The sequence below is a fragment of the Lethenteron reissneri genome, chromosome 62 (assembly GCF_015708825.2).
Source record: "Lethenteron reissneri isolate LAM-NWPU_2019-01 chromosome 62, ASM1570882v1, whole genome shotgun sequence".
In the NCBI taxonomy this organism is placed as follows: domain Eukaryota; kingdom Metazoa; phylum Chordata; class Hyperoartia; order Petromyzontiformes; family Petromyzontidae; genus Lethenteron; species Lethenteron reissneri.
Genome location: NC_083840.1, coordinates 5,027,982 through 5,052,203, shown reverse-complemented (window position 1 = coordinate 5,052,203; position 24,222 = coordinate 5,027,982). Strand labels below are relative to the sequence as shown.

General features: G+C 50.7%; 1 protein-coding gene and 1 non-coding gene across 13 annotated transcripts in view; both read left to right on the top strand.

Moving 5' to 3' along the window:
• Positions 1–342: 342 nt before the first annotated feature.
• Positions 343–24,222, top strand: part of LOC133358467 (pleckstrin homology-like domain family B member 1) — a 101,098-nt gene continuing 77,218 nt past the window's right edge. For 10 of the 12 annotated variants that reach the window (XM_061576772.1, XM_061576776.1, XM_061576781.1 and 7 more), the window contains exons 1-4: positions 6,114–6,225; positions 17,728–17,823; positions 18,541–18,664; positions 19,818–20,000. In XM_061576772.1, coding sequence (XP_061432756.1) covers positions 6,157–6,225; positions 17,728–17,823; positions 18,541–18,664; positions 19,818–20,000 — 472 coding nt within the window. In that variant the 5' untranslated portion in view covers positions 6,114–6,156. Of the gene's footprint in view, positions 1,114–6,113; positions 6,226–12,066; positions 12,160–17,727; positions 17,824–18,540; positions 18,665–19,817; positions 20,001–24,222 lie in introns of those variants that run through there. The other 2 variants (XM_061576770.1, XM_061576773.1) reach the window with 2 other exon arrangements.
• Positions 17,093–17,195, top strand: LOC133358618 (U6 spliceosomal RNA). Its single transcript, XR_009757102.1, has one exon. It is a non-coding gene; the product is annotated as a U6 spliceosomal RNA (small nuclear RNA).

Below are 24,222 nucleotides of genomic sequence, written 5' to 3'. Positions count from 1 at the left end.
TCACATTGTCCATTGATTTTTGACCATTGAGAATCAAAGCAGGCAGGGGGGGGGGGTGCAAGGCTGCATGCGTAAAGATTAAGAACCCCACAGCGTTGGCGAGTTGGTGCTGATGATATCCCACACCCACCCACCAACACCTCGTTGTGTGTCACCACCGTTCCAGCCTTCAGTAGGTGTTGCTGACTCGCTACTGCTGCGACAAACAGCAAACTTACTACCACCAGCACTCCTAAATCGGTCTGTTACAGGCTACACGGGGGATCTTTGTCTTTGTGAATTGCTGATGTAGAGCGGAAGGAAGGAAGTTGCCGTGGTCTGATTTCTCTGTCGAGAAGCAAACTCCAGCCTTGTTTATCCAGACGTGGGGACACGCGGACACACCGGAGGCGCAGAGGGACACAGAGACACCGGGCGATACGGAGAAACAAGGGGACACAGAGACATAGAGACACCGGGAGACACGGAGACAGAGACACAGAGAGACACAGAGACACCTTGCGACACGGAGAAACAAAGGAACACAGAGACATAGAGACACCGGGAGACAGATAGGGTGATCCGGAGACACGGAGACGCAGAGAGACACCGGGCAACACAAAGACACGGATACACCGGAGACGCAGATAGACACAGAGACACGGAGACACCTCGCCACACGGAGAAACAAGGAGACACAGGGACATAGAGAGACACCGGGAGACACGGAGATACGGAGATATCGGAGACGCAGATTGACACAGAGACACCGGGAGACACGGAGACACCGAGGAGATACAGCGACACGGGGACACACAGACATCGGAGACATCGACACACGGATAGGCGCAAGTGTACAGACATACACACTGGCACACCCAAACACACACACACACAAACTGATACACATGAGCACACTGACGTACGTATACACACAGACATACACACTTAGGTATGCACACAGGTCTGCAGACACGTACACACACACAGACACATCGGGATACACACGGACAGACACAGACGCACACACGCCCCCTATCAATGTCTTTCCAAGCGCTTTTTTTCTACCAGATTTAAACGACAAATTGGAAAATGTTGCCTATTCAAGAGATCGTCACTAGGGAACAGTTAAATGTAAGTACTGTGTGTGTGTGGATATGCGTGTGTGTAGATGGCCTACCACCCTCTCGTGTGCCGTGCCGGCCTTCATTGGTGCTGCTGCTACTCGCTAACAGCACTTACCCCAACAGTCTATTAAGGCTATACGGGAATCTTTGTCTTTGTGTGGGTGAGTAGGTGAGTGAGTAGGTTAGTGAGTGGGTGGTGTGAGTGAGTAGATGAGTGGGTGAGTGAGTTAGTGAGTGGGTGGTGTGAGTGAGTAGATGAGTGAGTGGGTGAGTGAGTGAGTGGGTGAGTGGGTGGGTGGGTGGGTGAGTGAGTGGGTGAGTGACTTGGTGAGTGAGTTTGTGGGTGAGTGAGTGAGCGAGTGGGTGAGTGAGTCAGTGAGTGCGTGAGTGAGTGTGTGGGTGAGTGAGTCAGTGAGTGCGTGAGTGAGTGAGTATGTGGGTGAGTGAGTGTGTGTGGCTGAGTTGGTGATAGGGTGACAATAGTGCCTGTGTATGTGCGTGGGTGAGTGAGTGGTCGACTCAGCCTAAAATGAGTACCTGGCGCGGTGTGTAAAATATCATAGCCACTAGGGAGACAAAGGCGGCCGGGCATGTTGCTGGCTACCCACCCCACCGTGTGCCGTTCTGGCCTTCATAGGTGCTGCTCGCTAACAGCACTTGCCCCAACAGTCTGTTAAAGCTGTACGGGGAACTTTTGTCTTTGTGCGGGGAACGGTGGCATGGCGGTTATGGTGCAATGCTGAGTCTATGGGCAGTGTTGAGTCCATGGGCAGTGTTGAGTCCATGGCCAGTGATGAGTCTATGGTGCAGTGTTGAGTCTATGGTGCAGTGTTGAGTCTATGGGGCAGTGTTGAGTCTATGGGGCAGTGTTGAGTCTATGGGGCAGTGTTGAGTCTATGGTCAGTGTTGTATGTATGTTGAACTTATTTCGCACCGTACGTAGACAACCGTGCTAATCGGAGTTGCAGGGTTGGGGGGGGGGGATAACAAACTAGACACACACAAAGCAGTTCGCCCGACAGCGGGATTGAGGGTGATGAAGTATAAATAGACATTAGGAGCAGCAGCAGCAGCAGCGCCACGTAATTAGTTTCAAATTCACACGGACAAAAACAGCCCAGGTCTGGAATGAAACCGAGGTCCCTCTCTGGCTGCGAGGGGTAACGAGTGTTACCCTGTGTGCCACCAACCCACCCTGCCATCCAAAATAATAATAACACTTGTCAACACACTTTTTCTGGCATAAGGTATTCCAACGGTTTTAAGGTAATTTTGGGGTGCTGATTCCAAATCTGGCATCAGTTTTTGTCTATCACATCAGGTTTTTGAGATATAAAATATTACATTTTCAATAAAAACTGCAGAAGAAAAATATTCAATAAATGTGGATATCTACATAAATGATATTATAAGCATACTATCCTAAAAATACAGCACCATATTTTAACACTAAAGCAGTCACTGACTCGCAACAACTTGCAATCATAAGTGACAGAGTTAATTTCGGGTAAAATCAATGAAAATGGGGTATGCCGATAGCATAAAAATGAGATGTGATAGAGCAAATCTGAGATCAGATTTGGAATCGGCACCCTGAAATTAGTCTAGAACAGCTGCAAAAGTCCAGGCCAGAAAAAAATGTTTTTTTGTTGTTGTTGACCAGTGTAATAATAGTGCGTGATGTTAGCGGTTAGCGCTCCGAACCCGGCGTCCCGAGTTCGACTCCCCACGCTCGCGGGACGATGATCTGAAGCAGTTCCTGGGACCCTCCCCCCTCCGCTAAGATCTACTGGGGAGCCATGAACGCGTTACCTCGGTGCGGTGTGGAGAAGAATGAGAAACCCAACACCCCATGAGCGCCTCGGCAAAACAAAAATTGGCGACCCGGGCGTTGTGGCGTTTGTGGCCACGCGAGCCGCCGACATCGAATTCCGTGCAGAACTTCATGGGGTGGTTCATTCTAGATTTGAAGTTTTCGTGACTGCAAGGATCCATAGCCCCGGCATTTCTCCCACTTTAGTAAAAAAAATTCTAGCTGTGATTTTCACACCTGATGATGATTGCTTGTGTTGCAATCGAAACGTCGTGATTTTATTTAGTTTTTTTTCTATTTATTTTTACCTACGTGACTTTACCGAAAGAACTCAAGAGTATTCATGGGGTGGTTTTCCGCTCGCTATCACAGACATCTATCCCACCGTGCCATCAAAAACACCCAGCAACAGCAACATCAGCAACACCACCACCACCCAAAAAAACACGCAAACGTGACAGCCACCGATCCCCAGGGGATGAATTAAATTCCGCGGGGATATTTTTGTGTTGTTGACTCTCTGCCCCCCATCTCTATCTCTCTCGGCTTCACGAACCCACGGGCGCCTTGAGGGGACATGGCAACTCCTTGCACTTCATCCGCCCATCGTAAAATCCCACGCGGTTTCCCCCACCCACCGACCCACCGACCCTCCACACCCTCCACTCCCACCACCCTCCCACCCTGGGGAATACTTTTCGCGCGTATCCGTTATAACGCGGAACGCGCGGCCGTTATAACGCGGAACGCATGCCCGTTATAGCGCGGAACGCGCGGCCGTTATAACACGAAACGCATGCTCGTTATAACGCGGTTCCCGAGCGCTTGCGTGTATGTGTGTCTGTGTGTCTGTACGCGTGTGTGTGTCTGTGTCTGTACGCGCGTGTGAGTGTGTTTGTGTGTCTGTACGCGTGTGTGTCTGTGTGTCTGTACGCGTGTGTGTGTCTGTGTGTCTGTACGCGCGTGCGTGTGTCTGTACGCGCGTGAGTGTGTGTGTGTCTGTGTGTCTGTACGCGCGTGTGAGTGTGTCTGTACGTGCGTGTGAGTGTGTGTGTCTGTACGCGCGTGTGTGTCTGTGTGTCTGTGAGTGTGTCTGTGTGTCTGTACGCGTGTGTGAGTGTGTCTGTGTGTCTGTACGTGCGTGTGTGTGTCTGTGTGTCTGTACGCGTGTGTGAGTGTGTCTGTGTGTCTGTACGCGCGTGTGAGTGTGGGGAGTGGTAGTGTAGCTGTTAGCGTGCTGCGCTACAAACCTGGCAACCCGGGTTCGATTCCCGTTCACGGCCAACATCAGTGACGATTGTATGAATCGGTCCTGAGCCTCCCCTAGGTCGACTCAGCCTCAAATAAGTACCTGGTGCGATGTGTAAACATCGCCATTGGAGAAACAAAGGCGGCCGGGCGTGGTGTTGGCCACCCACCCCCTCGTGTGCCGTGCAGGCCTTCATAGGTGCTCGCTAACAGCACTTGCCCCTACAGTCTGTTACAGGCTACACGGGGGATCTTTGATCTTTGTGTGTCTGTACGCGCGTGCGCTGTGAGGGGGTTCAGCAAGTTGGGGGTCATCGCCAGCACGCTGACCGGGGAGTTTGGGGATTCCTTGGGGATGGATGAGTGAGGCTCATTATCTCAGGGACGCGATATGGGTGTTCTAATTTACAGCCAACGGGGAGGGGGCGTGGGTGAGGTCACTGCTACGTGCAAAAGCAAAGGTCCCCCGTATAGCCTTTGTAAAGAGGCTGCACGGGAAGCAAGTGCTGTTAGAGCGTAGCAGCACGGTTGGCTCGCGATGCCCGGTCGGGTGGTTTGGTGGGTGGCAAGATGTGAACGCGGGCAGATAAAGGGACAGGGCAGGACATGCGGACAGACGGATGGGCTGAGGGACAGGTGGGCAGAAAGACACGGGCAGACACGGGCGCAGACAAGCGGACAACAACAACCGCCATTCGCCACTAAGTAGCGGTGATGTCACCACGACGCTTGTGCCAGGCCATATGCACCTTGAGGCCACGTGAAGTGTCGAACGCCCGCTGGCAGAAGGTCACGGGGCAGACCCAGCAGGTCCCACGGGTCGACTGACTGAGATGAGTGAGACGAGTGGCTGATGCACCACCTGTGCCCCCGACTGTGCCAAGTTGCTGTGCTTTAGCCACCCGGCGCTCCGCGGACACACACAGACATACAGACAAGTGGACATACAGACAAGCAGACACACACAGACATACAGACAGACATTTCAGTTTTCAGTTTCAGGTATAACCCTGAGAGCCACGCGGCTCTTGACTCGGGATCAACCGCGACAAAACAAAAACATGAACAAGAAACATCTTAAAGTGAACTACGCGCAACAGAAAAATCCTGGGCAAAACGGCAAAGTCTTCCAGAAAGAAAACACCGCATTTCAACGATCCCATGCAGACAAGCGCACAGACACGGGCAGAAACACAGGCAGACACAGACAGACACACACACAGACAGGACACACACACACAGCCACAGAGAGGCGATGTTTATTTCTCAGCATTGCGTGTTGTTTGCTACAGGAAGAGAGATCGACGCGATCAAAATACCCGGGGCTTTGCTCTCCTCCACCCAAATCTGGTTCCACCCATCACCGCCACCGCCGCTCGTTCCCCCGGGGTCACGGATAGAAGTTCGTGCGGGAATTATTTCTTTATTTGCGTTCTCAGCTCGTCGGGCTGTGAGCTTGTGGGCTGCCACCACCACCACCGTCGTCTGTCCGCCCCGCATCCCACAGACACAGAGAGGAGTGCTGAGTGGGGAGAGACGCGGGGGTAGGGGGAGACTTGGGGGAGACACAGGGAGACACGGGGGAGACACGGGGGGAGACAAAGGGAGACACGGGGAGACCTGGGGGAGACACGGGGGAGACACGGGGAGACCTGGGGGAATACGTGGGGGAGACACAGGGGAGACCTGGGTCAGATACGGGGAGACGCGGGGAGACACACAGGGAGACACAGGGAGACACGGGGAAGACGCTGAGAGACGATACTGAGAGACGCGGGGAGAAACGCGGAGAGACAGGGGGGAGACACGGGGGGGACCTGGGGGAGACGCTGAGAGACGCTACACGGAGAGACGCGGTGAGAGACGCAGAGAGACGCGGAGAGACAGGGGGAGAGACATAGGGGGAGACCTGGGGGAGACCTGGGGGAGACGCTGAGAAACGACACGGAGAGACGCGGGGAGACGCGGGGAGAGGCGCAGAGTCGTGGCATGGGCCGACTCTGCACGTTTTTTTCCAGCTTTCGAACTCGCGAGCGACGGACGGTCATTTACCTGCAGGTTAGTTTGGGGGGGCCGCGTGGTGGGTAAAGTGTGGGTACCCCCCCCGTACATCACCTCCAAGACGCATTGGTGTGTGAGAGAGTGGTGTGTGCGTGTGTGTACATAAGCACTGGGGAGACAAAGGCGGCCGGGCGTGGTGCTGGCCACCCCACCGCCCATAGTGTGCCGTGCCGGCCTTGGTTGTATAGGCGTATAAGATAAAGATAAAGATCCCCCGTATAGCCTTAACAGACTGTAGGGGCAAGTGCTGTTAGCGAGCACCTATGAAGGCCGGAACGGTACACGAGGGGGTGGGTGGCCAGCACCACGCCCGACCGCCTTTGTCTCCCCAGTGGCGATGTTTACACACCGCACCAGGTACTCATTTAAGGCTGAGTCGACCTAGGGGAGGCCCGGTTCAGATAATCGTCACTGGTGTTAGCCGTGAGCGGGAATCGAATCCGGGTCGCCAGGTTCGTAGCGCAGCGCGCTAACCGCTACACTACCGCTCCCCTAGGCGTATGCACACACACACACACGTGTACAGGATTTGCTTCAAAAACATGTGAACACTTCTGAGAATTTGCAACGACGCCACGGGAAAAGTGCGGCCTCCTTACGCGTTGACAGCGATGGCGAAACACACGTAGGAGAGATTATTTGAGTTTTTGAAGCTATTAACGTTACATCCTCTTGGTTCTTTCGGTAAAGTAACGTAGGTAAAGAAAATAAGAAATAAAAAATTAAAGATAAAAATAAATAAAATTAAGAAAATTAATACTGTTGCAATCGAAACGTCGTGATTTAATTTGATTAATTTTATCTTTTATTTAGTATTTTATTTGTATTTTTTTATTTTCTTTACCTACGCGACTTTACCGAAATAACCAAGAGTATATGGATCCTTGCAGTCACGAAAACTTCACATCTAGAACTATTAACGTTACATTTGAAACGTCACGGGACTCAAATAGTAAATGTCGTGGATTTACTCTCCAACACACCGGTGGCCTGAAGTAGTCAAATAATTGGCGTTCTGTTCACGTGACAAACCTTACTGGCTGTGTCGGGTGGTGGAGGGTTACGACACATTTATACTTACGCGATCTAACCCAAAAACCTTTATTATGAATGCATTTGTTATCACATTACACTTGTATTATCCGTTCTTTTCCATTAAAAACGATAGGTCCCCTATAAGTGTTAAAACATTTCTAAAGTACCCTGTATATGTACATATGCGTGTGTGTATCATGGGACCGTTTGCCGGTGTCAAAGTATGAAACATAAGAACAGGTTTTACCCTTGCTGGCAAGGCCGTAATTCTAATATAAATTATAATTTTAGTAATTATAACATAAATTATATTAAAATTACAATTATATTGGAGGGAGGGACACACCCCCCCCCCAAATATTCAAATATGCTCGAAATGCCCCCCCCGCCCCCGCAATATATTGCTATAAAATAGATTTCTGTTGATATGATTGTGGTTATGGTTGTACTTTATTAATCCCTAATCCCTGCCATTACATACAATGAAACAAGAAAAGATAAAAAAAAGAAAAACAGAGCAATGTAATACAATACTCTATTAGACATTATTGTTTGAAAAAATAAATAAAAAGTCCATCCTGCGTGTTAGTGAATTGTTTTATATTTTAGGCAGGAAATTCGTTTTCAAATTTCTATTTTTTTTTCTGTGGGGGGGGGGGACCCCAGACCCCCTGAACGATTTGGTCCCCCCCAATGTTGACCCCATGGCTACGGCCTGGCTTTCTGGCAATACAACAGGAGGTGTATGAAGATGTTCAAACACTAAATAGGAACATTTTGGAAGGAATCAAGTTACCGCAGTGACCACACACGGCACTTGAGGCGAGCATGCAAACAAAAGATGCAATCTTCTTAGTTCTTTCGGTAAAGTCACGTAGAAGGGAAATAATAAAATAATACAAATTAAACATAATAAGATACAGTTCTCACGACGTTTCGGCCACAACGCAAGCAGCCGTCCTCAGGTGAAGAACAGGTCTGTCGGAAAGACAGCGTCAGACCTGTTCTTCACCTGAAGACGGCTGCTTGCGTTGTGGCCGAAACGTCGTGAGAACTGTATTTTATTATGTTTAATTTTTATTATTTTATTATTTCCCTACTACATGACTTTACCTAAAGAACCAAGAAGATGAATCCCTGCAGTCACGAAAGCTTTAAAACAAAACATGCAATAATAATAAGAATATATGGGCATTGTCTTTGAAACTGATTGTCCTACACAAGAGAAAGCCTTCCTGATGATGGCATTGTCTCACCACCAGTGTCGGACCAGAGAACGCCAAAAGTTGTCTATTCGGCGTTTGAACATTTTAACACAACTCCTGTTTGACTGCCATAAAAGGTTGTTATTGTTATTTCCCATACATTGATACTGGCATAACGGTCTCTCGTGATATAGCGTTGCTCACCCCTAGCTCTCAATGTTCTGATACGTGTGCCATTGTCTTACTGTTCGCCTTGTGGCATTCTCTGCTCTGACGCTGGTACAGAGACAAAGTCATAAAGACGGCTGTCTCTGTTGGAGGCCAATCCGTTTCAAAGACAACGCTTGCAGTATCATCAGAGCCATGTACTGTTTGCATGTGCACCACACGCCCTATGTGTGGTTAATGCAGTGCTGGGTTACTTGCAAAAGGTTGAACCTATTTGGTGTTTGATCATCTTAACACAACTCCTGTGTTATTGCCAGAAAGGGGAAAACCTATTATTATTTCTCATGCGTATGTGTGTGTGTTTGTTTCATGTCTGTGTGTGTGTCCGAGTTATGTTATAATGCAGTGTAGAATGTCATCGAATTACGAACACACGCACTTACGAACCGGCTTCCAATATATTTAGTTTAATATTGCGCTTATAACGCGAACTCGCGAGAAGTAATGAGTCAGCCTCGTGCTGGGAGTGAGCGATGTTGTGTGTGTGTGTATTAAAGTGTGTGTGTGTGTATGAAAGTGTGTGTGTATGCAAGTGCGTGTGTGTATGAAAGTGTGTGTGTATGAAAGTGTGTGTGTGTATGAAAGTGTGTGTGTGTATGAAAGTGTGTGTATGAAAGTGTGTGTGTATGAAAGTGTGTGTGTATGAAAGTGTGTGTGTGTGTATGAAAGTGTGTGTGTATGAAAGTGCGTGTGTGTATGAAAGTGTGTGTGTATGAAAGTGTGTGTGTGTATGAAAGTGTGTGTGTGTATGAAAGTGTGTGTATGAAAGTGTGTGTGTATAAAAGTGTGTGTGTATTAAAGTGTGTGTGTGTGTGTATGAAAGTGTGTGTGTATGCAAGTGCGTGTGTGTATGAAAGTGTGTGTGTATGAAAGTGTGTGTGTGTATGAAAGTGTGTGTATGAAAGTGTGTGTGTATGAAAGTGTGTGTGTATGAAAGTGTGTGTGTGTATGAAAGTGTGTGTGTGTGGGGAGTGGTAGTGTAGTGGTTAGCGCAATCATTACGCTACGAACCTGGCCACCCGGGTTCAATTCCTGCTCACGGCCAACTCCAGTGACGATTATCTGAACCGGTCCTGGGCCTCCCCTAGGTCGACTCAGCCTCAAATGAGTACCTTGTGCAGTGGGGAGGAAACATCACCACTGGGGAGACAAAGGCGGTCGGGCGTGGTGCTGGCCACCCACCCCCTCGTGTGCCGTGTCGGCCTTCATAGGTGATTGCTAACAGCACTTGCCCCAACAGTCTGTTACAGGCTACACGGGGGATATTTGTCTTTGTTGTATGAATGTGCGAGAGTGTGGTGTGTGTGTGTGGTGTGTGTGTGGTGTGTGTGTGCGAGTGATCTGTGTGTGTGTGAGAGTGTTGTGTGTGTGTAGTCGTACACACACACACACACACCCAGCAACTCCCCACACATCCGCATTTAGCTGGAAAACAGGTGCACGCCTCTAGCAGATTTCCTGTCCCATGCACGGATTCATGACCCGAGCACTTGCAGCATAACACCAGCCAGTCGTACACAACAAAGGCAAAGATCCCCCGTGTAGCCTTACCAGACTGTTGGGGCAAGTGCTGTTAGCGAGTAGCAGCACACTCACACATAAAGACAAAGATCCCCCGCGTAGCCTTACCAGACTGTTGGGGCAAGTGCTGTTAGCGAGTAGCAGCACCTATGGCACACGAGGTGGATGGATGGCCAGCACCAACCCCGGCCGCCTTTGTCTCCCCAGTGGCGATGTTATTACGCACTCTTATTATTATTATGGATGGCAGGGTGGGTAACACTCGTTAACCCTCGCAGCCAGAGAGACCTCGGTTTGATTCCAGACCTGGGCTGTTTTTGTCCGTGTGAAGTTGAAACGAATTAGGTGGCGCTGCTGCTGCTCTTATTGTCTATTTATACTTCATCATCCTCGACTCCGCTGTCGGGCGAACTGCTTTGTGTGTGTCTAGTTTGGTGTGCCCCCCCCCCCCCGCAACTCCGATTAGCACGGTTGGCTACGTACGGTGCGAAAGAAGTTCAACATACATATAACACTGCCCATAGACTCAACACTGCCCATAGACTCAACACTGCCCATAGACTCAACACTGCCCATAGACTCAATACTGCCCATAGACTCAACACTACCCATAGACTCAACACTACCCATAGACTCAACACTGCCCATAGACTCAACACTGCCCATAGACTCAACACTGCCCCATAGACTCAACACTGCCCATAGACTCAATGCTGCCCATAGACTCATCACTGCCCATAGACTCAACACTGCCCATAGACTCAACACTGCCCATAGACTCAACACTGCCCATAGACTCAATACTGCCCATAGACTCAACACTGCCCATAGACTCAACACTACCCATAGACTCAACACTACCCATAGACTCAACACTGCCCATAGACTCAACACTGCCCATAGACTCAACACTGCCCATAGACTCAACACTGCCCATAGACTCAACACTGCCCATAGACTCAACACTACCCATAGACTCAACACTACCCATAGACTCAACACTGCCCATAGACTCAACACTGCCCATAGACTCAACACTGCCCCATAGACTCAACACTGCCCATAGACACAATACTGCCCATAGACTCATCACTGCCCATAGACTCAACACTGCCCATGGACTCAACACTGCCCATAGACTCAACACTGCCCATAGACTCAATACTGCCCATAGACTCAACACTGCCCATAGACTCATCACTGCCCATAGACTCATCACTGCCCATAGACTCAACACTGCCCATAGACTCATCACTGTACCATTGACTCATCACTGCACCATAGACTCAACACTGCACCATAGACTCAGCACTGCGCCATAGACTCATCACTGCCCATAGACTCAACACTGCACCATAGACTCAACACTGCACCATAGACTCAACACTGCACCATAGACTCAACACTGCACCATAGACTCAACATTGCACCATAGACTCAACACTGCACCATAGACTCAACACTGCACCATAGACTCAACATTGCACCATAGACTCAACACTGCACCATAGACTCAACACTGCACCATAGACTCAGCACTGCCCCATCGACTGTTTGTTGTTTTCGTGTTTAGTTGTGTTGTCCTTCCTCTGCACCTCCGATAAACACGCTTGGCTACGTACGGTGCGAACGAAGTTCAACATACGTACACACCCAACATACATCACCGGCAAGTGCTCGTGCCTTATTTATTATGTCACTGAGAATCTCCCGGCCGAAGCAAAAAAAAATACTCGAATAAAAATGAAATAATGAATGGAGCACAATTTCCCTTTATAGTCGGAGCACAGTGAAGGAACTGTGGACTGGCAGAGTCTTGGAATGTGTGTGGGCATTTCTCGAGTCGCGGAGACACGCACACACAGCACACACAGCACACTCACTCAGCACACTCACGTCTCTTCGGCTCGCTACGGTGTTGGATGCGGAGCGAGCGATCCAGGTGAGATCGTGAGTCGCGGAGATTTTTGCCTTGTACGTCCGTCAGTGTGTGTGTGTGTGTGTCTGTCCATGTGTGTGTGTCTGTCCGTGTGTGTGTGTGTGTCTGTCCATGTGTGTGTGTCTGTCCGTGTGTGTGTGTGTCTGTCCGTGTGTATACGTGGGGAGCGGTAGTGTAGCAGGTAGCACGCTGCGCTACGAACCTGGCGACCCGGGTTCGATTCCCGCTCAAGGCCAACACCGGTGACGATTATCTGAACCGATCCTGGGGCTCCCCTAGGTCGACTCAGCCTCAAATGAGTACCTGGTTCGGTGTGTAAACCTCGCCACTGGGGAGACAAAGGCGGTCGGGCGTGGTGCTGGCCAACCACCCCCTCGTGTGCCGTGCCGGCCTTCATAGGTGCTGCTCGCTAACAGCACTTGCCCCTACAGCCTGTTAAGGCTACACGGGGAGTCAGTGTTGTTTGTTTGTGTGTGCGTGTACATTGAACTTCTTTCGCACCGTACGTAGCGAACCGTGCTAATCGGAAGTGCGGCGGGTTGGGCGGGGAAGGTGAACAAACTTAATGCACCACACGCGGCTCTACAGAATTGAATTCGTCAACCTGGATGATGTCTGAAAGCGGTGACCGCCGCCTTTTGCTCGCCCGATGGTCAGCGGCAACAGTAGCATCGACATCATCTCGGTTGGTATCCCCACCAGGGCGAGAGAGACACAGAGAGACACAGAGAGACACAGAGAAACACAGAGAAACACTCAGACAGAGAGAGATACTCGGTGGCAGAAGATGGGGAGCTCGGCATGCAGATCTGAGCTACCCGTCGGAGGCCGTAGGACTGCGAGAAGGGCTGCGTGCAGATGCAGCACTTGTCGTAAACAAAATAATAATTATAATAATATTACATAAAATTACATAGAAAACATAGGGGGGACATAGACATGGGGTAGAGAGAGGGGGTAGAGAGAGGGGGTAGAGAGAGAGAGGGGGGGTAGAGAGAGGGGGGTAGAGAGAGAGGGGAATAAAGAGAGGGGGGGTAAAGAGAGAGGGGGGTAGAGAGAGGGGGGGGGTAAAGAGAGGGGGGGGGTAAAGAGAGAGGGGGGGTAGAGAGAGAGGGGGATAAAGAGAGGGGGGGTAAAAAGAGGGGGGGGGTAAAGAGAGGGGGGGGAGAGAGAGGGGGTAGGGGTAAGGAGAGCAAAGCGAGAAATATTTCGTGAAATTTTTCATTTAAAATCAGGGGGGAGGGGGGGGGGTTTACATAAAGCAAAGCATTGAACAAAAAAAAATCGAAATGATGAACGAAGCAAAGTGCCGACTACACCGAGCATCTTCTTGTTTCCTCTGATCGTAAAAAAACAAGAGAGAGAGAGACATCGCCAAGATGGATGAAGCGTTGAAGAGATTTCGAGGCACAGACGACGAGGACAGGGGGGTGAGGGGGGTGGGCGCGAGTGAGATCGTCTTGAAGACGCGCGCGCGCCAGTGAGTGATAGGCAAGACCTCCTCCTCCGTGCTGAGCTAGAACGTCTTGGAAGTAGACACGGGAGATGTTCACAGCCCCACGCTTTACCCCACCACCACCATCATCATCATCATCTCCGCCGCTGCTGCTGCGTGAATAGAGGCGGTGGGGGGGGGGGGTGTAGCCCCCCGCTGTTGTTTCTGGTGCCACGCCGGGAGATAGAATCGATGATGCAGCTGCTGATGCTGATGCTACTACAGCTGCTGCTGATGATACTGATGATGATGCTGCTACTGCAGCTGCTGCTGATGATGCTACTGCAGCTGCTGCTGATGATGCTGATGATGCTGCTGCTGCTCCTGATACTGCAGCAGCTGCTGATGTTGCTTCTGCAGCTGATACTGCTGCTGATGCTACTGCAGCTGATACTGCTGCTGATGCTGCTGCAGCTGATGCTGCTGCTGATGCTTCTGCAGCTGATACTGCTGATGTTGCAACTGCTGCAGCTGCTGCAGCTGCTGATGATGCATCTGCAGCTGATTCTGCTGATGGTGCAGCTGTTGCTGGTGATGCTGCTGCAGTTGACGACGATGATGAGCGAACTGGTGGCGTCAGCTTGAAGGGAGATGTTTAAAAGATGTCTCGGAGCCGTTGATGTAATTGGGGTTTAATTGAGGGCCGATGCGTGAGATAGGGGGCCCCCTCTCAAATTAGCCCCATTAAGCGGAAATTATCCCCAGTCAAACGTAAATGTTTGTGTTTCACCGTGGAATTATAGCGTTAAGAGTGAAGATATCACGTGTGCGTGTGGTGTGTGCGTGTGTGTGGCTGGGAAGCGGTGGGTGTAGTGGTTAGCGCTACGCTGCGCAATGAACCCGGCGACCCGAGTTCGATTCCCGCTCACGGCCAACACCGGTGACGATTATCATGAACCGGTCATGGGCCTCCCCCCTAGGTCGACTCAGCCTCAAATTAGTACCTGGTGCGGTGTGTAAACATCGCTTTTATTCATTTGTATCATCTCCACTGAAACCAACACGAACACGTCTGACAACCGAGGCTCCCGTAGATTCGTCTCTCTCTCACAGGTCCTCCCCACCGCCATCATCATCATCTTCCGTTCCCGCTCACGATGGAATCGTTCCGAGGGCCAGAAGGCGAGGTTGGAGACCCTGTTATGTTGGCGAGATGTTAACTACCTCGTCTGGTATACAGGAGGTCGTGGGTTCCATCCCGACCCCTGACGCCTGCTGCTGTATCTTTGGACTTTGCGTGTCTCTCTCTCTCATCATCATCACGGTGGCTAGGAGATGTTAACTACCTCGCCTGGTATACAGGAGGTCGTGGGTTCGATCCCGACCTTGACGCCTGCTGCTGTATATTTGGAGTTTGCGTGTCTTTCTCTCATCATCATCACGGTGGCTAGGAGATGTTAACTACCTCGCCTGGCCTACAGGAGGTCGTGGGTTCGATCCCGACCCTGACGCCTGCTGTTGTATATTTGGAGTTTGCGTGTCTCTCTCTCATCATCATCACGGTGGCTAGGAGATGTTAACTACCTCGCCTGGCCTACAGGAGGTCGTGGGTTCGATCCCGACCCTGACGCCTGCTGCTGTATATTTGGAGTTTGCGTGTCTCTCTCTCTCATCATCACGGTGGCTAGGAGATGTTAACTACCTCGCCTGGTCTACAGGAGGTCGTGGGTTCCATCCCGACTCCTGACGCCTGCTGCTGTATATTTGGAGTTTGTGTCTCTCTCTCATCATCACGGTGGCTATTAGATGTTAACTACATCGCCTGGTATACAGGAGGTCGTGGGTTCGATCCCGACCTTGACGCCTGCTGCTGCTGTATATTTTTAGTTTCTGTGTCTCTCTCTCTCCCCGTGGTCGCGTGGATTTTTCTCCGGGTCCTCCACTTTTTCCCCTCCACATTTAGAATCAACAAACACGCGTTTAGAGTGTTTGTGCTGCTATAAATATCCACGTAATGATGATGATGAGAAGCCACCACTTCGTTCAGCTGCGATCATTTGTGATGATCAGGTCGCTTCTGAAAAAAGAGCGACATCGCAGCTAATTTGGGCCTTACCTGGTGGAATAAAAAATGTGTAATAGTCGTTAATTTAGCTTTCTTAAAAATATTTACATAGCGCAGTGGGGCCTTACCTGGTGAAATAAATTAATTTAACAGTCTCTATTTAAAGCTTTCGTGACTGCAGGGATTCATATTCTTTGTTCTTTCGGTAAAGTCACGTAGAAGGGAAATAATAAAATAATAAAATTTAAACAATAAAATTATCACGACGTTTCCATATTTTTTTCTTAACCGACACTTTTTTTTAAAAATTCTTTCCGTGGTTTTCACACCTGATGACGATTGCTTGTGTTGCAATCGAAACGTCATGATTTAATGGTATCGTTTTATTTTTATTATTTCCCTTCTACGTGACTTTACCGAAATAACCAAGAATATTGTTTAATAGTCGTTAATATAGCTTTCTAAAAAATAGCTACATAGCCTTACCTAGGAAAAATATATATATTTTTTTAAATATATAGTCTTTAGTTTTTTAGTGGTGGCCAAAGCTACGAGTTGGTGGGTGTCTCCTTCACATCCACCGTGAGATTTGTTTTCAACAACAGTTATTTAAATAAAAATAACAACACTTCTTGAAAATGCCGGTTTAATAATTTTTTTACGCAAATGCTCCGTTTCTTCTTTTATGGGGGGGGGGGGGGGTGTCTTGCCTGGCAAATAAGCGCCAAAGATCTCGAAACCTTCGTCTGTGCCTAAAGCAAAGACGGCACCGTTTACAAGACCGGGAAAAAAAAGGAGGCCGCAAGGCGACACTGACGGCTGCTCTTGCGCTGCTGATGTTGAAGGGGCCTGTTCCAAGGCACGGCTCCAGCTGGAGCACGCGAACCACTCCAATGCCGGTGACGTGACGCGCGTATTTTTTGAACGGTGTTAGGGCAGAAGTCGCAACCGGGTACCCAATACCCGTACCCTACCCGATACCCGGCTACCCGTACCCGGCCGGGTACGGGTGCCCGTTTGCGACCCTGGTGCGGCCGGGTACGGGTACGGGTAAGCCGTGAGTCACTGGTGAGTAACCGTTTGTCACTCATTTCGGGTAGGGTACGGGTACGGGTAGGGAACGGGTACCCATTTGCGACCCTGGTGCGGCCGGGTATGGGTAAGGAATCAAAACCCGTTTGCGACCTCTGTGTTAGGGGCGGTCAAGCCCTCTGCACCAGCACCAACGGCACTCTGAATTGGACTTCCGAACGAGCTTATTGGTCGCGCGTGGCACGTGCAGCGCCACGTGACCGCGGGCCGTCTTTGTGACGTGCGCACGTGACGCTGTACTCGACGTGACGTGTATCGAAATGGGCTGCAGTGCTGTTTGCTGCTGGTAGAAATTAAGTTGATTTACAACTTTCTCGATCTATCTCTCGATATCTCTCTCTCTCTTGCTCTGGCAGTACGAATACTAAAATTGGAACGACACAGATAAGATGAGCATGGTCCCTGCGAAAGGATGACACGCAAATTCGTGAAGTGTTCTCTCAATCTCTGTCTTTCTCGCAAACTCTCTCTCTCGATCTCGCTCTCTGTATCGGTCTCTCGCTCCCTCTCGATCTCGTCCTCAGTATTGATCTCTCTCTGTCTCGCTCTATCGCTCCCTCTCGATCTCTCTCGATCTCGCTCTCTGTATTGATCTCTCTCTTTTTTTTACGATCAGTGGAAACAAGAAGATGCTCGGTGTAGTCGGCACTTTGCTTCGTTCATCATTTCGTATATTTTTTTTATAATAACTTTGCTTTATGTAAACCCCCACCTCTCGCTCACTCTCTCGGTCACTCTCTCGCTCACTCTCTCGCTCACTCTCTCGCTCACTCTCTCGGTCACTCTCTCGCTCACTCTCTCGCTCACTCTCTTGCTCACTCTCGTTCTGCACGCAGCCCTTCTCGCAGTCCGACGGCCTCCGACGGGTAGCTCATAACTGCATGCAGAGCTCCCCGTCATCTGCCACCGAGCACACGGCCTCCTCCATCGCCCACTGCTCCTTGAAGGCCGGCACGCTCTCGCTCTGTCGCCCTCACAGGAGCTGCGAGATCGTGAGACGGTGGTCGTGAGCCAGGTCTCCATGGCCACGCGAGGGATTTGCGAGCCTCTCAAAAAGTCTCAGAGGATTTTCCACGTGAGTCTGGTGCTGGTGGTGCCGGTGATGGTTGTGGAAGTGGTGTTGGTGGTGATGTTGGTGCTGGTGGTGGTGGTGATCATGGCGATGATGATGGTGATGATGGTGATGATGATGATGGTGGTGATAGTGATGATGGTGATGATGATGGAGATGATGATGATGGTGGTGATTGTAAGGATGATGGTGGTAATGATGGTGATGATGGTGATGATGGTGATGATGATGGTGGTGTGTTTTGGTGTCAAAACACGGCTCTGGACTTCACTGAGAGTGGGTGATGTTGGTGATGATGATGATGATGTTGGTGATGTTGATGATGTTGGTGATGATGATGATGGTGATGATGATGTTGGTGTGTTTTGGTGTCAGAACACGGCTCTGGACTTCACTGAGAGTGGGTGATGTTGGTGATGATGATGATGTTGGTGATGATGATGATGTTGGTGATGATGATGATGGTGATGATGATGTTGGTGTGCTTTGGTGTCAGAACACGGCTCTGGACTTCACTGAGAGTGGGTGATGTTGGTGATGATGATGATGTTGGTGATGATGATGATGGTGATGATGATGTTGGTGTGTTTTGGTGTCAGAACACGGCTCTGGACTTCACTGAGAGTGGGTGATGTTGGTGATGATGATGATGTTGGTGATGATGATGATGTTGGTGATGATGATGATGGTGATGATGATGTTGGTGTGTTTTGGTGTCAGAACACGGCTCTGGACTTCACTGAGAGTGGACGGGGCCTGCGGGTGGAGGCGGCCACGCCACACCTGGTGAGTGTGGGCGGGGGGCGACTCTCCACGGCCGTGACGCTGCTGCCCCTGCACGAGGGTGAGGAGCACAACAACCACAACAACAACCACCACAACAACTACCACAACAACCACAACAACAACAACCACTACCACCACGACCACCACAAAAACAACCACCACAACAACAACCACCACAACAACAACCACAACAACAACCACAACAACCACCACAACCACCACAACAACAACTACCACAACAACAACAACCACCACAACAACAACCACTACCACCACCACAACAACAACCACCATAACAGCAACCACCACAACAACAACAACCACCACAACAACAACCACCACAACAACAACCACCACAACAACAATAACAACCACCACAACAACATCCACTATCACAACAACTATCACAACAACAACAACCACCACAACAACTACCACAACAACAACCACAACAACAACCACCACAACAACCACAACAACAACCACCACAACAACCACAACAACAACCACAAAAACAACTACCACAACAACAACTACAACAACCACCACAACAACTACCACAACAACCACAAAAACAACTACCACAACAACAACAACCACCACAACCACAACAACCACTATCACAACAACCACCACAACAACAACCACTACAACAACCACCATCACAACAACCACCACGACCACTACAACAACAACCACAACAATAACCGCCACCACAAATCGCGTCGTGTTTGTTTGGGAAGCATTCGCCACAGAGTCCATGCGTGTGCCTGGTTGTTATTCCTAGATTTATTCTCCCCTCTCCCTCCCCTCCCTCCCCTCCCTCCCCTCTGTTCCACCCTCTCTCCCTTCCCACCTCCCTCCCCCCTCCCTCCCAACCCTCCCAACCCTCTCTCCCTCCCCCCTCCCCTTCCTCCCCTCCCTCCCAACCCTCCCCTCCTCTCTTCCACCCTCCCTCTCATCCCACCCTCCCCACCCTCCCCCCTCCCTCCCCACCCTCCCCCCTCTCTCCCAACCCTCCCAACCCTCCCCACCCTCCCCACCCTCCCCCCACCCTCCCCACCCTCTCCCCTCCCTCCCAACCCTCCCCACCCTCCCCACCCTCCTCTCCTCCACCCTCCCTCCCATCCCACCTCTCCATCCTCCCTCCCCTCCCTCCCCACTCTCCCCACCCTCCCCTCCCCACCCTCCCCACCCACCAACACCCGCAGGCCAAACCAGACTGGGCACGGCGGATTCGATTCCTCCTCCCGACATCGAGATCCGCGGTCCCGGAGCGCAGCGCGACCATTGCGTCATCGAGGCGCGGGGAGGCGCCATCACCCTCGTGCCCTGCGGACACCCCTGCACCATCGACGGCACCGCCGTGCGGGAGCCAACGCGGCTCACTCAAGGTGCGTGCTGGAGGTGGTGGAGGAGGTGGTGGTGGGGGTGGTGGTGGGGGTGGTGGTGGGGGTGGTGGGGGTGGTGGTGGGGGTGGTGGGGGTGGTGGTGGGGGAGGTGGTGGGGATGGTGGAGGTGGTGGGGGTGGTGGGGGAGGTGGTGGTGAAGGTGTGGAGGTGGTGGTAGTGGGGGAGGTGGTGGGGATGGTGGAGGTGGTGGGGGTGGTGGGGGAGGTGGTGGGGGTGGTGGGGGAGGTTGGGGTGGTGGGGGTGGTGGGGGTGGTGGAGGTGGTGGGGGAGGACGGGGAGGTGGTGGCGGTGGTGAGGGAGTTTACAGTGGAGGTGGTGGACTTGTGGGGGTGGGGGAGGGAGATGCAGGGGAGGGAGGGAGGGGCAGGTAAGGGGAGGTGGTGGAGGTGATGGACTTGTGGAGGTAGAGGTGGTGGTGGAGAGGGATAAGGAGGTGGTGGTGGAGGAGGTGGTGGAGGAGGTGGTGGGGGTGGTGGTGGGGGTGGTAGAGAGGGAGGAGGTGGTGGAGGAGGAGGGGGTGGAGGAGAGGGAGGAGGTGGAGGGAGGGAGGCAGCAGGAGGAGTGTTCTAGTGGCATCAACTTCCCCTGCACGCTGGGCAGTCCCCTCCTCAACCTCCTCCCGTCCCTCTCTTAAATCCTCGCTGCCTCCTCCACCGCCCTCGCCCCCCTCCCCCCTGCAGCCCCCCCCCCCCTGCAGCCCCCCCCCCCCTGCAGCCCCCCCCGCCGCTAGCCCCCCCCCCCTGCAGCCCCCCAAATACCCCCCCCCCCATCGCTGCTGCCACTCACTGCTCAGCCCCCCCCCGGCTCGGAGCTCCGCGTCGTCTCGATCGCTCCACGAACGTCACAAAGTGAGAACACATTCGGGCGGAGCGAATCGTACATATTTATATAGTACTTATCATATAATACTTATATAGTACTTATCATATACTTATATAGTACTTAGCATACACTTATATAGTACTTATCATATACTTATATAGTACTTATCATATAATACTTATATAGTACTTATCATATACTTATATAGTACTTATCACATAATACTTATATAGTACTTATCATATACTTATATAGTACTTATCATATACTTATATAGTACTTATCATATACTTATATAGTACTTCTCATATACTTATATAGTACTTCTCATATACTTATATAGTACTTATCATATACTTATATAGTACTTATCATATAATACTTATATAGTACTTATCATATACTTATATAGTACTTCTCATATACTTATATAGTACTTATCATATACTTATATAGTACTTATCATATAATACTTATATAGTACTTATCGTATACTTATATAGTACTTATCATATACTTATATAGTACTTATCACGTAATACTTAGACTATCATACATATTGTGCCGTGACCTTCTGCACCTATCCTGGCACCGTCGGTCACCCCACACCTGCTGGCTCTGTGCCGTGAATAGTCAATACGTGAATAGTCAAAAACGTGAATAATCGATCCGTGAAAAATCGATCTGGGAATAATCGATCCGTGAATAATCGATCCGGGAATAATCGATCCGTAAATAATCGATGCGTGAATAGTCACAAACGTGAATAGTCAAAATACGTGAATGGTCAAAATCGCGAATAATCGATCCGTGATTAGTCGATACGTAAATAATCGATGCGTGAATATCCAATCGACCAGCAAATCACAGAGAGAGGGGGTACGGGGGTGGATCGTCACAGGCTGTGTTACAAACCCGGAGACCCCCGAGTTCAATTCCCGCTCACGGATAACATCAGTGGCGAATATAACCTTGACTGGTTCTGAGCCTTACCATCGAACCGAGGTCGGCTCGCGATGCGGTGTGTAGCTGTCAGCACTGGGGAGACAAAGGCGGCCGGGCGTAGTGCTGGCCACCCACCCCCTCGTGTGCCGTGCCGGCCTTCATAGGTGCTCGCTAACAGCATTTGCCCCGACAGTCTGTTAAGGGTACATGGGGGATCTTTGCTTTTGTGTGAGCAGGTGGTGGGTAGGTGTGTGTGTGTGGATGAGTTGGTGATAGGGTGATAATGGTGCCTGTGTGAGTGGTCGACTCAGCCTCAAATGAGTACCTGGTGCAGTGTAGTAAACATCACCACTGGTGAGACAAAGACGGCCGGGCGTGGTGCTGGCCACCCACCCCCTCGTGTGCCGTGCCGGCCTTCATAGGTGCTCGCTAACAGCACTTACCCCTACAGTCTGTTAAGGCTACACGGGGGATCTTTGTCTTTTGTTTGTAAGAGTGAATGTGGATATATTTGAGAGTGGCTCAGTGTGTGAGTGTATTTAACGGTATGTGCATAGGTATGCGTGTGTGTGTGTCTGTGTGTACATGCCTGAGTGAGAAGCGGTAGCGTAGTGGTTAGCGCGCTGCGCTACGAACCCAGCGACCCGGGTTCGATTCCCGCTCACGGTCAACACCATTGACGATTGGAGCTGAACCGGTCCTTCAGAGGTGTGCCACGTGCTGACAGCACTTGCCCCAACAGTCTGTTAAGGGTATACGGGGGATCTTTGTATGTGTGCATGCCTGTGCATTCCAGCGTGCGCACGTGTGTGTGCGCGCGACCAATGTTTATGCCTCAAAGAAATTATCGGACGTTCTAAACATTAGCTGAGTGCCATTCATTAGACACAGTTTGTCTTGGGGGTCTAATTAAACCAAATTACGCTAAACGCTGGATGTGCACTGCATTGCTGAAATTAAATTGTTTAACATCGGCTTAAACTAAGGCTCTATTATAATCAACGAGTCACTATAGTGTTTATGTAATTATACCCCACTCTAATCGATCCACTGCTGGATGAAGGCCGCGTCGGTCATGGGAGTTGTTTGACCATACTTCACCGAATTTGTCCACTGCCAAATTAAAGATATTCAGAATCATAATATTGCAACTTGTACTGCAGGAGGAATCCGATAGGAGTGAAACGTATCGGGAAGGTAAACAAATCGCTTGCAAATATACAAATGAAACTTTTATTTATCTTACCAACTTATTTTTCAGAAGCGATTTGGCTATCACAAATGTATAACTCAACAAAGTGACTTATCAACATCACCGTGGGAATGTATACGCAGTCGCATGATCGTGAATCATCTCAATGCACAGCATTCACCACACACACGCCACACACACACACCACACACACCACACACACACCACACAAACCACACATACAGCACACACACACCACACACACCCCACACACCACACACACACCACACACACCCCAAACACACGCCACACACCCTACACACACACCCCACGCACACACCCCACACACACACCACAGACACACACAACCCCACACACACACACCACACACACACCACACACGCCACACACGCCACACACACACCTCGATGTGTTTACCACACACCGCACCGGGTACTCATGTTGAGGCCGAGTCGACCTAGGTGATGCCCAGGACCGGTTCAGATAATCGTCACCGGGAATCGAACTCGGGTCGCCGGGTTCGTAGCGCAGCGTAGCGCTAGCCGCTACACTACCGCTCCCCACACACACGCGTACACACATACCACACATACACCATGTGCACACACACGCACAAGCACATACCACACACACACACTCTCTCTGTGTTCATAAATATACACACAGCCACATACCACGCGTACGCACAAATACAAAGATGCCCCGTATAGCCTTTACAAGACTATAGGGGCAGGTGCTGTTTTGCAAGCACCTACACCAATGCCAATATCCGCATGTGCCAGGCCAGGTGCACTTTGAGGCTGCCACGTGAAGTGTCGAAGGATCGCTGGCAGGAGGTCATGGGAGAGATCCCAGCAGGTGCCATGGGTTGACCGGCTGAGATGACCGGTAGATGCACACCAGCTGTAACCCATGCTGTGCCAACCTGCTACGTTTTATCCACCCGGCGCTTCGCTCGTTGTTGTGAGCGTCGCTCCTCTGCTATCCACTGTTGCTGGAGGGCGACTGCCTCCAACTGCCCAGTAGCAGCGTCCTTCACGAGCCTCCTCCAAAGTGGTCGATCCTGACACCGCTGGTACCAGTCATCAGCAAGTCTACTCAGATCCACGTCACCCCGTATGACATCAGCTCTATCTCTTCACCAGCCAAACCAAAAGCTCTTTGGGCACGCGGTGGCTTGGGCATGCGGGCTACATGACTCCAGCCAATTCTGACACCGCTGGT